The sequence below is a fragment of the Oreochromis niloticus genome, linkage group LG7 (assembly GCF_001858045.2).
Source record: "Oreochromis niloticus isolate F11D_XX linkage group LG7, O_niloticus_UMD_NMBU, whole genome shotgun sequence".
NCBI classification, from domain to species: Eukaryota; Metazoa; Chordata; class Actinopteri; order Cichliformes; family Cichlidae; genus Oreochromis; species Oreochromis niloticus.
This window is the reverse complement of record NC_031972.2, coordinates 35,547,082-35,558,335: the sequence shown is the minus strand read 5'-3', so window position 1 is coordinate 35,558,335 and position 11,254 is coordinate 35,547,082. Positions and strand designations below refer to the sequence as shown.

Here is an 11,254-nt window from a genome sequence, read left to right as displayed (position 1 = left end):
ACCTCAAGGGTCCATCCTCAGGCCCTTCTTATTAGTATTTATTGACTTCCTCTCGGCTTTGTTATTAAAAACATTTCATTTGTATGCAGGTGACTGTCACATGTACCTGACATTTAAACAGAATGACCTCCTCAGGTCATGTCTTAAGGATATCAGAGCAGGGCTGGCTCTCAAGTTTTAGATTTTATATAAACCTATATTTTATATCGTTGGGACTCTGTTCCCAACAGTCAGGGCGCTGTGTGAGTCTCTCACAAACAGTGAGGATGAGGGGTTTATCCTACTGAAGAGACCTGGCTGCATGTTCACAGATCACAGGTGTGTGTGTGTGTCCAGGTGGGCGGAGGCGAGTAAGCACAGACTCTGGGTGGGTTTTTCCCTCAGGTGGTTGTTTTATTATAAAAGTTGAAGTTTCTACTCTGACAGTGAACGAAGAACAAAAACGTCCACAACATAAAAACAACATGATGATGAAGGGGCGGGGGTTTCCATGGTAACACACAGGAGGGGTGGAGGGTGCAGGGGTAACCATGGTAACAGTGAGAGGAGGGGGGTTACTGTACTGTCCTCTGCTGTGGGACAGTTTAACATCTGATGACCTCACACACACGTTACTGTAAAGACACACACATCCTGTTCTCACACACACTCAGTGACACACACACTCTCTCTGTGGTCCGGTGTGTGTGTTTCAGAGCACTCTGCCTCCCTCTGTGTCACCAGAACCGACACCAAGTCACATGACTCCTGTCAGAGTGTGGTCATGTGACCTGTGAGTCAGGCTGAGGCTGTTTAAATAAACATCTGTACCCAGGTGATGCTTTCAAACTCACCTGATGGAGTCATGTGATCTATACAGAAGCAGCTGTTAACCTCTGACCTCTCTCACCTGTCTCTTCTTCTTCTGTCCCTCCCAACAGCTGTAGCAGGAAGTGTTAGTGTGCTTCCTGTCAGGTGGAACCTTGTTTCTATCAGAGGGGGACTGTGTTTATAAACGCACCCTAACAGAGGAACAGGAAGTCTCTGAAACGTAGACACACCTGCTGTGAGGCTCCGCCCCCTGACCTGTACTCTGAAACACACACACCTGTTTCACTCTCTCTCTAACACTCTCTCCCCCAGCTGCAGCTCTTCGTCTCTACTCGTCATCGTCCTCCTCCTCCTCTTCATCCTCGCCCTCATCCTCGTCCTCCTCCTCTCCTCCCTGAGCTGAAGAGCTGGGGTTCCTGGCATACGTGCCGCCGCCGCGGTACGCCACCATGTCCTGAAACACACACAGGAAGCAGTTTATCCTCTGTGGCAACACATTCACTGAAGGATTACAAAATAAAAGCCTGACAGAGAGCTCAGTGCACGCACTCAGTAAAGGTTTACAAAATAAAAGGCTGACAGAGAGCTCAGTGCACGCGTTCAGTACAGGTTTACAAAATAAAAGCCTGACAGAGACCTCAGTGCACACGTTCAGTAAAGGTTTACAAAATAAAAGCCTGAGAGAGACCTCAGTGCACGCGTTCAGTACAGGTTTACAAAAGAAAAGCCTGAGAGAGACCTCAGTGCATGCGCTCAGTAAAGGTTTACAAAATAAAAGCCTGACAGAGACCTCAGTGCACACGTTCAGTAAAGGTTTACAAAATAAAAGCCTGAGAGAGACTTCAGTGCACGCACTCAGTAAAGGTTTACAAAATAAAAGCCTGACAGAGACCTCAGTGCATGCGCTCAGTAAAAGTTTACAAAATAAAAGCCTGACAGAGACCTCAGTGCACGCGTTCAGTAAAGTTTAATGTTTTAATACATTTCTCCATGTATTTATTTATTTGTCTGTTTTAAGTCTAACTGTATGAATGAAGGACCCATCTGCCCAGCAGCAGCATCAGACTGAAGGCTGGACCTGGAGGATCTCAGTCTATGAATCAGCTTCACTGCCACCTGGTGGTGAAATATTAAAATACACAACGCTCCTTTGAACGTCCATACCACACAGAAAATGCTGGAAGCCTGAAATAAAGAGGAAATCAGATGAACACTCAGTTTATCTATAACCTGTTGGAACGTGTCAGTTATGTGTTGAAGATCACCCACAGCTCAAACTATATGTAGCCATTTAACATGGGTACATGTTTCCATCCTCCTCAGCCTCAGCTCCAGAGGTGACATTAGGGCTCGAACATTATTGGACATGTGACCCTCCAGTCTCCAAACAGCTGACAAAAGCCAGCTAAACAACAACAGCAGCTGGTTATAAGCTAACATCATCCAGCTAATGTCAGGCTGGACTGTCCTAAAACACACTTTCCCATTCTTACATTGTATCAGAGTTTAATCACCAGGAGTCCAATTGTGACCATGTTAGATCCACTTCAAACAAACTTCCTCTAACAGAGGCTAATAGCAGCTAACAGTCATCAGTTAGCGTTGTTACTGACTTGTATTTAACTCCTGTCACACAGTTTGACAGCCTCCTCCAGAGTACACGTGGTAAACAGCTGACTGACAGCCAGACTCTGACTCTGGGGTCAAAATGTAAAGTATGGTGTGCAGAAAATGTGTTTATGCACAGACTAGGGGAACCATGCAGTACAGAGGGTTAGGAGAACAGAGGCTGATATTTCTGGGGACTCAGATGTACTCTGAGCTCCTGAAACCCTTCATACCTGCCTGTATCAGGACACACACTGTGACTGGTTTATACCCTCTGACCTGTCTGTGACCCGTCTGTGTGAATGAGTCTCACCCGGTCGTATTTCTCTCGTAGCTTCTGGGCCTTCTCCTCGTACGGCTGCTTCTCAGACTGGGACAGCTTGCTCCACATCTCTCCCAGCTTCTTGGCACAGTCTCCTATAGACAGCCCAGGATACTGCTGCTTCACACTGGGACGGTACTCACTGCAGAACACGAAGAACGCAGACCTGCAGACACAGACAGGCTACAGGTCAGAAGGTCTGGGTTTGATTCTCAAATGGAAACATGAGTTTAACACAGAGAGAGCAGCTCACTGTACAGCTGTTATTATTAATCACTCTGTCAGAGAGCAGCTCAGAGACTGGAAGCATGAGCAGAGTCCAGGATGAGAGCTGATCCAGGATCTGCCTCTGTCTCTGAATATCGACTCAAACATGAGAGCAGGTCTGTGCTGCCCCCTGCTGGCACACTCAAAACACACAGACTCACAATGTGTTTGGGGTCTTTAATCAGTACATCAGGTGTGTCAGGTGCTACCTGGACCTTCAGAGTGTGTTTGGGGTCTTACGGGGGTCTTTTGGGGGCGTTGGGGTCTTTCCTCTTGCGGCCCCTCTTTCCGAAGCCTTTGGGGGGGACGTAGTCTTTCATCTCACGGTTGTAGCGCACCTTATCGGCTTTGGCCATGTCCTCAAAACACTTCTTATCACTGGGAGACAGAGCCTGGAGGCAGAGAGCAGACAGTCAGTGTGTGACCTCTGACCTTTGAACTCTCGGGGTCACACTTACAGAAAACAATGCAGAATAATACAGAATCGATACAGGGAGAGGACCAGTTTTCCTGCTGGGAGCAGCTGCAGACGGACAGCTGAACACAGCTGGAATCCAGATGTTTCCATCAGCAGGTAACAGCAGCTGCACCTGTCTGCTTCAACCACAGCTGCACACATCTGTCTCGGGGTTTAACCTGAGCTGCAGTTAAGCACTGATCAGTGACTCCCTGCAGGTTCACTGCAGTGGATCTGTGCTGCAGGCGATGCTGCAGATGTTACAGCTGTTATCAGCCCCTGTTTCAGAGCTTTGTCTACACTGGAATGAAAAATGGGAATAATTCAGTCATGTGACCAGCACACAGTCTTTAGACTTTAATAACAGGAGAGCGTGAAACCTGACCAGATGTGTTTAACTTAAAGTGTTCACATGATGTACGAGTCCAGTACACAGGAAGTGATCATGTTGTTCTGTGGAGCTCAGTCTCATGCTTACATTAAAGGTTGAACTGTTTCTGTCCCTGACAGTTTACACCTCCACACACACACAGCTATCTTAGTAAGGACCTTCATTGACATAATGCTTTCCCTAGCCCCTAACCCTAACCACACACACACACACACACACACACAGTACTGTTAGCAGCTCGTAGACCTTCTCAGCCCTCTGTGAGGCCCTTAGCTCCTCTGAGCTCCTTCATCCAGTGAAGAAGAACATGTGATCTCAGCTCACACTGACTGTGCTGACTGATGCTCACAACTGCACATTTCACACATGCATCCAGATGTTGTTCTGTCCCAAACCTCTGGGCCCTGAGCAAACGGTCCTGATGATGGAGGCTCAGGGTTTGTCAGAGGAGAGCTCATGATTACAGCAGCCGACTGTAAGTGAACCTGATTATCTGTTGGGTGAGAGCCTGTAACTGTGTGTCTGTGACTCATGACTTTAATTAATTGATCCATCACACTAACGAGCCCCTCTGTGAATCACTACCTTATCATGGTGGAGGTGTTTGTGTGTCCGAGGGGTCCCAGGGGCTATGTTGTCGGGGCTTTTTTGTCCCCTGGTAGGGTCTCCCGTGGCAAATTTTGTCCTGGGTGAGGGGTCAGACAAAGAGTGATTAAAAAACCCCTATGAGTGTAAGAACTAGGGAACAGGATAGGGTTACCGGGGACCCATCCTGGAGCCCGGCCCAGGAGGGCGCCCTTTTATGGGCTGTGCAGTGTCTGCTGGGCAGCAGCCCAGGGCGGAGACCCTGGCAGACTGGCCCCCAGTTACCAAAGCTAGCATCAGGACATGGTCACCTCTCTGGTGGGGAAGGAGCCTAAATTAGTGCGTAAAGTTCAGAGGTACCAGCTATATATAGTCAGGCTTGCCTCAACGTACGTTCTCAGCAACACATGGTGGGGTGCTTGAGGGGCTCCACCTGGGGACTCTTGGTGTTCCCCCGGACAAGCTTGAAGAGGTGGCTGGGGAAAGGGAGGTCTGGGCTTCTCTGCTTAGGCTGCTGCCCAACGACCCGGCCCCAGATAAGTGGGGATGGACACTAACAGGCCAGTTACAGCTGTGTTTTCAGACACTTTGCTTCAGTGCTCACAGAGAGATGTGGCTCTGTGTGACCTGCTGAGAACTCATTTCTGCTCTTTCAGTCAAATGCACCATTACAGAGGAGCAATAAGTGACTCAGTGTGAGGACAGAGCTTTAACTCTATAAACCTGTTGTCCTAACAGTCCCAACAGCAGCAGCACAGCCACAGCAGACTGCAGAATTTCACTGCTAGAGTTTGTGCAGTTTGCAGTAAACTGTGCATCACACACTTTAATCACATGGAAATATTCTCCTCCTGAAAGTGACACTCTCTCAAACGGACTCTGAGCTTCTTCAGTAAATCCACCAGCTTGTTAACAAGGACACAAGCTGCAAACGTCAGTGGATTTGACTCCAAATCTTCCTCTTTAACATTAAAATCTTATATTTCACAGGCTGCCCTCCATAAAACAACAGATTAGAACACACTGGGGGCCATATGAGGAAAATCTAATATTGTGATATTTTTGGCTCTATCATGAAACACAAGATATATATCCTGATATGTCTTGATGGGGCGAGCTGCAGTTTAAGACTCCTTGAATTCAAGTTCATGTAAATATTGGCATGTGGCATCCACAGAAGCTAAAGGCTCATATAAACCACTTCTATGTCCACCAAACAGCAAAAACAACAACTAAAGGAGCAGTTACATTGTTTAAAACAGTGGATGACTTTCCAGCTGGTGGAATAAATTTGTGGTCGTACTACCTTTTGTGGCAATTGTTTTATGGCACGTTTTGCAGGTTACTGCATTTTGTTGGACACTCTTTGTGAAATCCAATCAACAGTGAATCTGAAACTCACGCTGTCGCCTTTATTTTCCCTGTCTGGTAGTATATAAACACGCATGCTCAGCCCAGTGTGCCAGGTACAACATTTTCCATGTGGGAGGGGGGATTAATGATACATTCAAAGGGTGTGGGAGAAAAAACACTCAGTGAATTACATTCATACAGCTTAATATGCCCATGACAACCTGTACTCGATGGTTACGATAAAACCATTTTAACCATCGTACGTGGAAAAACTTGCGATACATAGAGTATATTCGACATATCGCCTCTGTCAGTGCGCCCCAGGGCAGCTGTGGCGACAATGTAGCTTGCCATCACCAGTGTGTGAATGTGTGTGTGAATGGGTGAATGACTGAATGTAGTGTAAAGCGCTTTGGGGTCCTTAGGGACTGAGTAAAGCGCTATACAAATGCAGGCCATTTACCATATTGCCCAGCCCTGGGTAAGACCAGCATTCTGTAGTCCATCCTCTGACGTCACGTTCAGGTGAGGCGTACATAACACATCCTCTGCCCTCTTTCCTCTCCTAACTCCAAATCCACTTGTGACCTCGATGAGGAAAAGGAGACGGATGGAGTTTTGGAACACACCCCTGCTCTCACAGACATCACCCCGACATGTTCTTCTACGTGTTCCTCAAACAGCTGCTGTGTGCACTGCTGCCACCTCCTGGTTGTAGGAGCACGTTACAGTCCACCAGCTCATTTACAGACTGCAAACACACAGCAGCTCTGATTCATAATCAATCACATCACTGCTCTGCTGATAGACTCTAACTTTGCTGAGTGCTCAGACTGAGCAGAAAAGAGCTCTATAAGAACCACTGCATTTACCATGCTGTGCATGTGTTCTGATGGATTTATTCTAGAGTTTATTCATTCACATTTCATCGTGTTTCATTTACTTTAATTGTATTTCCTCCAATTTTCTGACTGTCATGTTACAGTGGGTACTCATGATTCTGTGATCATGTGGAGAGGTCTGAGCTCTTGTACTGAGCAGAGATGGGCAGTAACGTGTTACTTGTAACGTGTTACTGTAATCCGATTTTTACGAGTAAAGGGATTACTATTGCAAAAACGGTAATTAGATTACTGTTACTTTCCCGTAGGAACGCTGCGTTACTGCGTTACTAAAACCATGATTTTTTTTGTGAGAGTGTCTCATGACAATGATGTAAGCGAGTGCGACGTTCGTGACAACAGCTGTGTGCAGATCAACAATGGATAATATATCAAGTGCGGGAGAGAGTATGAGCATGCAGCGTTTAAAGCGTGGAAGGACTGACCTTACTTTGAGTTTGATTCCATAAAAAGTGACAAAAACATTAGTGTCCACTGTTCACTGCGTGGGAAGAAAACTTCTTTTTACAGCGAAAAAAAACCCCTAAACTTCCGAGCAAGCACCGAGTGCGCTACGACTGTAATGGGAAACTCACAGAGAAACTCGCAGAGTCTTCCACTGACCGCTGCGACACACCTGCACCAGGGCAAACCTCTGCCTACCCCAGTCCTGCTTTACAGGTGAAAATAGAGCAACAGGACCGCTAGCCTTTGATTTTATTTATTTTCCGCTGTGTTTTACTTGCATCTATTTGAAAGAGTGTAAACACAAAAAAAATATTTTATTTTATGTGCAGGAGTGTGCAGAAAATAGGTTTAAATGTTAAACAAATTTCTTCCAGAGAATGTTGCATATAATTAAGTTTTTGTTTGATGCATAAAGTTAAAAGATTAAAACTAATAAAACAAGTTTTAAAAAGAGACGTTTCCATTTGATTACGTTTTGTATGATGGATTATGCAGAAAAAGTAGAATTGGGCTGAAAGATCTATCGCTTTGTCACCTATTCAGGTTGTAAATCGTGTTTTTAAAAGTAACTAAGTAACTAATTACTTTTGAAAATAAGTAATCAGTAAAGTACTTTTTTGAGGACGTAATCATTAATTAGTTATTGATTACTTTTTTCAAGTAACTTGACCAACACTGGTACTGAGTGATGAAGAGCACAGCAGTGATCCTGGAGCTGCTCATGATGTCACACCGACACGTGTGACATCATGAGCAGCTCTGCTATGGCCTGCAGCCCTCTCAGTCACAGACATGCTGACTCCACTCATTCACCTCTCTGTGTGTCGGCCCGTGTATGTGACATATAAGAAACAGGTCAGAGGCTGATCCACCTGTGCAGGTGATGTCACTGACACAGAGTCCTTCACAGCTCAGTGTGAAGCAGGATGAACCATGATCCTCGGAGTCTGTGCTGACTGTAAGCAGGTGTTTATGCTGCCTCAGAGTGAACATCAGTCCTGAACACTGAGCTGTGGTTTTACACACCCAGTGTTCCTCTGCAGTTTGTGCTGTGAGGCTCATCACATGAAGCACACACAGAACATATAGACTCTGCTCACACAGCCTGTTAACCTGGCAAAGGTTTGAATGAACCTCTGAGTTTAAACTGTAAGTCTGTGACTGGTGCTGCTGCACAGGAACACCATGACAACTCTTTATAACTCCCACTATAACCACTGAAACCAGTCAGCTGGAGCTGCAGCTTACTGTGTCCTGATTGGACATCTGAACACAGGTAGGTGTTACTCACACACTGATGAGTCAGGTGGTCATGTGACCAGGTTCTAACCAGGTACCCCCCCACCCCCACCTTCCACCTCTCGGAGCACTTCTTGGAGAACTCGGCGAAGTTGACCGACTGCTCGGGGTTCTTCTTGCGGTGCTCCTCTCGACACGTCTGCACGAAGAAGGCATACGCCGACGTCTTCCCCTTCGGCTTGTTGATGTCTTTACGCATCATCGTGGCAGCCTGAAAAACCGCCACAGAAGAAGAAGAGTGAGACGGAGAGCTGAGGCAGTGCTGCAGACACCACAGATATGCATTTATAGAATTGATCCATAATCTTGTACACGTACAATGATAGTAAAGGATTTTATATTCTACTCACAATTCAACTTTGACCTGTCAGTAAATACTAAGACACATGAGGGTGCCACTTGACCTCTGACCCCTGCTGTGATAGATAGTTTAATCAGTAATGTCACATGGGTTTATTTTACATTGCATTCAGTGTGCTGGTGGTGATTTGATTATTGATCAGTGATCAGCAGCTGATTCATTGATGACTGTGTGATTACTGACCATCAAATATTAAACTGATCACAGAGAAACCTCATGGTCGAACACTGTGGGTCCATGTTATTGATAATACCTGATCAGAGGAGCTGATCGGGGTTATTAATGGCTGTTTTTGTTCCTGACAGAGGATCAAACATGACTGACACAATAACTGAGCCGTCAGACTGGATTTAACCTTTATTTCAGCTTTAAACACGTTTATGACCTTTTAACCTGTGAGTCTGCTGTTCTCCACGCTGTGACTTTAACCCATAAACCGGTTATATTCCGCCGGTATGAGCCCGTATTTAACGGTAAATGTCCGGTAACGGCTCCCCGTTGGGCCTCGTTGTGAATAACAAAGGCAGCAGACGGGCTCCATTTTCTCTGCCGGGCATTGGGAGGCCCTCCAGCGGCCTCTTCTCTTCAGGTCCGCGCTGGAAGCTCCCTACGGAGCCCGGTACCCGCTGTACGCCCCGGGCTGGAGGTGTGAGAGCCTCGCTGGGGCGGATGGAGGGGAGTATCCGGGACTCGCGCTGATCTACGGCCGCTGCGTTAGCCTAGCCGCGCTAGCCGCTAGCTGCTCAGAACAATGGACCACCATTTGCTTCCCGCCCTCTGCGGAGCTAGCCGCCCCATCCCCCTCTGCTAGCAGCGGCTAACAGCCGCTCATAGTCCTGGTAAACCCGCAGAGAGGCTGCAGAGAGCACCGCGGGGCTCTCCGGTGATTCACGGACACATTTATCCCGAAGCACCGTCGGTAATGCTGATACAGGCGGTGCTGCAATGGAAACACACAGTCTCTACGTCTGCTGCGCATTTTTAACGAAGGGCTCCGTCTATGCACCGGAGAGGTCAGCGTTATATAGACGGGGTCAGGCTATTTCCTGGCATTCATACTCCAAAATGGGCGTTTCGTGTTTACAACAACATGTCTGGATCTGTCCTCCGAGAGGAAGCACACAAAGGACCGGGAAGGACACCACATCCCACCACCGCCAGGCTGCCACCGTCAAAGCGGACATTTTATTCCCGTTTTCCAGCTCTTATTCCGGATCTTTTCTCTCTGGATGCCCGCACATCAGAAACAAGATGCCCGGCACATCCAGCTCATCTCCGGCTCAAATACACTGCTATTTTACCGCAGCCCCGCGGTGGAAGGCCGATCGGGGTACTCACTCGTCAGGAGGGCCGGCTGAGGGTGAAACGGACTGGACCGGGTCTGGTTCTCCGGGTCTCGGGTTCTTGTTGTTGTTTGGGGCTGAAGCTGTGACTGGAGCCGTTGGTTCACTTTCAAACTGGGTCGAGCCTGAGACAGGCTCCACCCACCAGCAACGCCCCCGTTGGTCATTCCTATTCAAGGGACGGAACACTGTTTGCAAACATGGGCGGAGCTCCTCTTAATACCGATCTCTGATTGGTTATAGGCACTGTTAGTCATATCCAGTTGTGCCACACGGTTCCGCCCGCAGAGCGATGCTTCCAGGGCGGGAATTCTACACATGAACAGGGCGGGGCTAACTTCTAGAACCTCCATCTGTTTCGTTGGAATTTGTGTTTGTCAGGTGTTCTGACCAATCAGAGAACACGTGGCAGATAACAGCGTAGCGATTGAGTGAAAAGGTAAAAACAATGTCTTGAATTTTACAGGATTATTAAATGATTTTTTTACAGTTAAAAATACATTAGCAGGTATTTTTAGGCATTCGTCCCTTTATGTGTCATATTTTACAGATGTTTGTCAGTTGAACTGAATAATAAACATGAAAAGAGTCCCACTGACCTCTGAATGACTCGAAATTATAGGCCGCTTCTCAATACTCAAGTACTATTTTAAAAAGTACCTTAAGCACTTTGGTAAAATTTGCTTTTATATATGATCTGTTTCATAATGTCTAATAAGCTTCATACAGTTAAGCACAATCCCTACACGAATAAAAATAGTACACGTGTACACAACAAACAGGTGAGATGTTAGAACACTTATTTTATTTTAGTCGACACTCAAATTTACAGACAGTTGCTGGGGTTTCGAAGAGAATTGAACAAATATTTAAAATATAATCTGATCATTGTTGGAGCAGCCTTCAGGATCTCCACGTGTTAACGTGCTGTTTCTGCTCCTGGTTTTCCTCCTCATTTAAAATATTTTTAATGTTAGATTTAATTCAGAGTCAGTTATTTAAATAAGAACAGAACATTTTACATCAGGGGAAATATTCAGGTTAAAATATACTGACAACTTTCCTAGTAAGGAAAAGGAAAAATATACTGACAACTTTCCTAGTAAGGA

General features: G+C 46.4%; 1 protein-coding gene across 1 annotated transcript; it reads right to left on the bottom strand.

Annotated features, from left to right (window-relative positions):
• Positions 1 to 368: 368 nt before the first annotated feature.
• Positions 369 to 10,298, bottom strand: LOC100700790 (high mobility group protein B2). The gene is made up of 5 exons (XM_003459248.5): positions 10,141 to 10,298; positions 8,494 to 8,652; positions 3,248 to 3,399; positions 2,732 to 2,906; positions 369 to 1,264 (listed from the first exon to the last, which is right to left on the bottom strand). The coding sequence occupies exons 2-5, from the start codon at positions 8,641 to 8,643 to the stop codon at positions 1,139 to 1,141; spliced, it is 603 nt and encodes a 200-aa protein (XP_003459296.1). The 5' UTR covers positions 8,644 to 8,652; positions 10,141 to 10,298; the 3' UTR covers positions 369 to 1,138.
• Positions 10,299 to 11,254: the final 956 nt, after the last annotated feature.

Excerpts from the sequence above, each read along its gene's own strand:
- LOC100700790 (XM_003459248.5), bottom strand. The coding sequence starts at position 8,643 with ATGATGCGTAAAGACATCAACAAGCCGAAGGGGAAGACGTCGGCGTAT. Across the intron at positions 3,400-8,493 it reads AGTGCTCCGAGAGGTGGAAG|GCTCTGTCTCCCAGTGATAA; the intron begins GTGGGGGTGGGG and ends CTCTGCCTCCAG. Across the intron at positions 2,907-3,247 it reads AACGCCCCCAAAAGACCCCC|GTCTGCGTTCTTCGTGTTCT; the intron begins GTAAGACCCCAA and ends CTGTGTCTGCAG.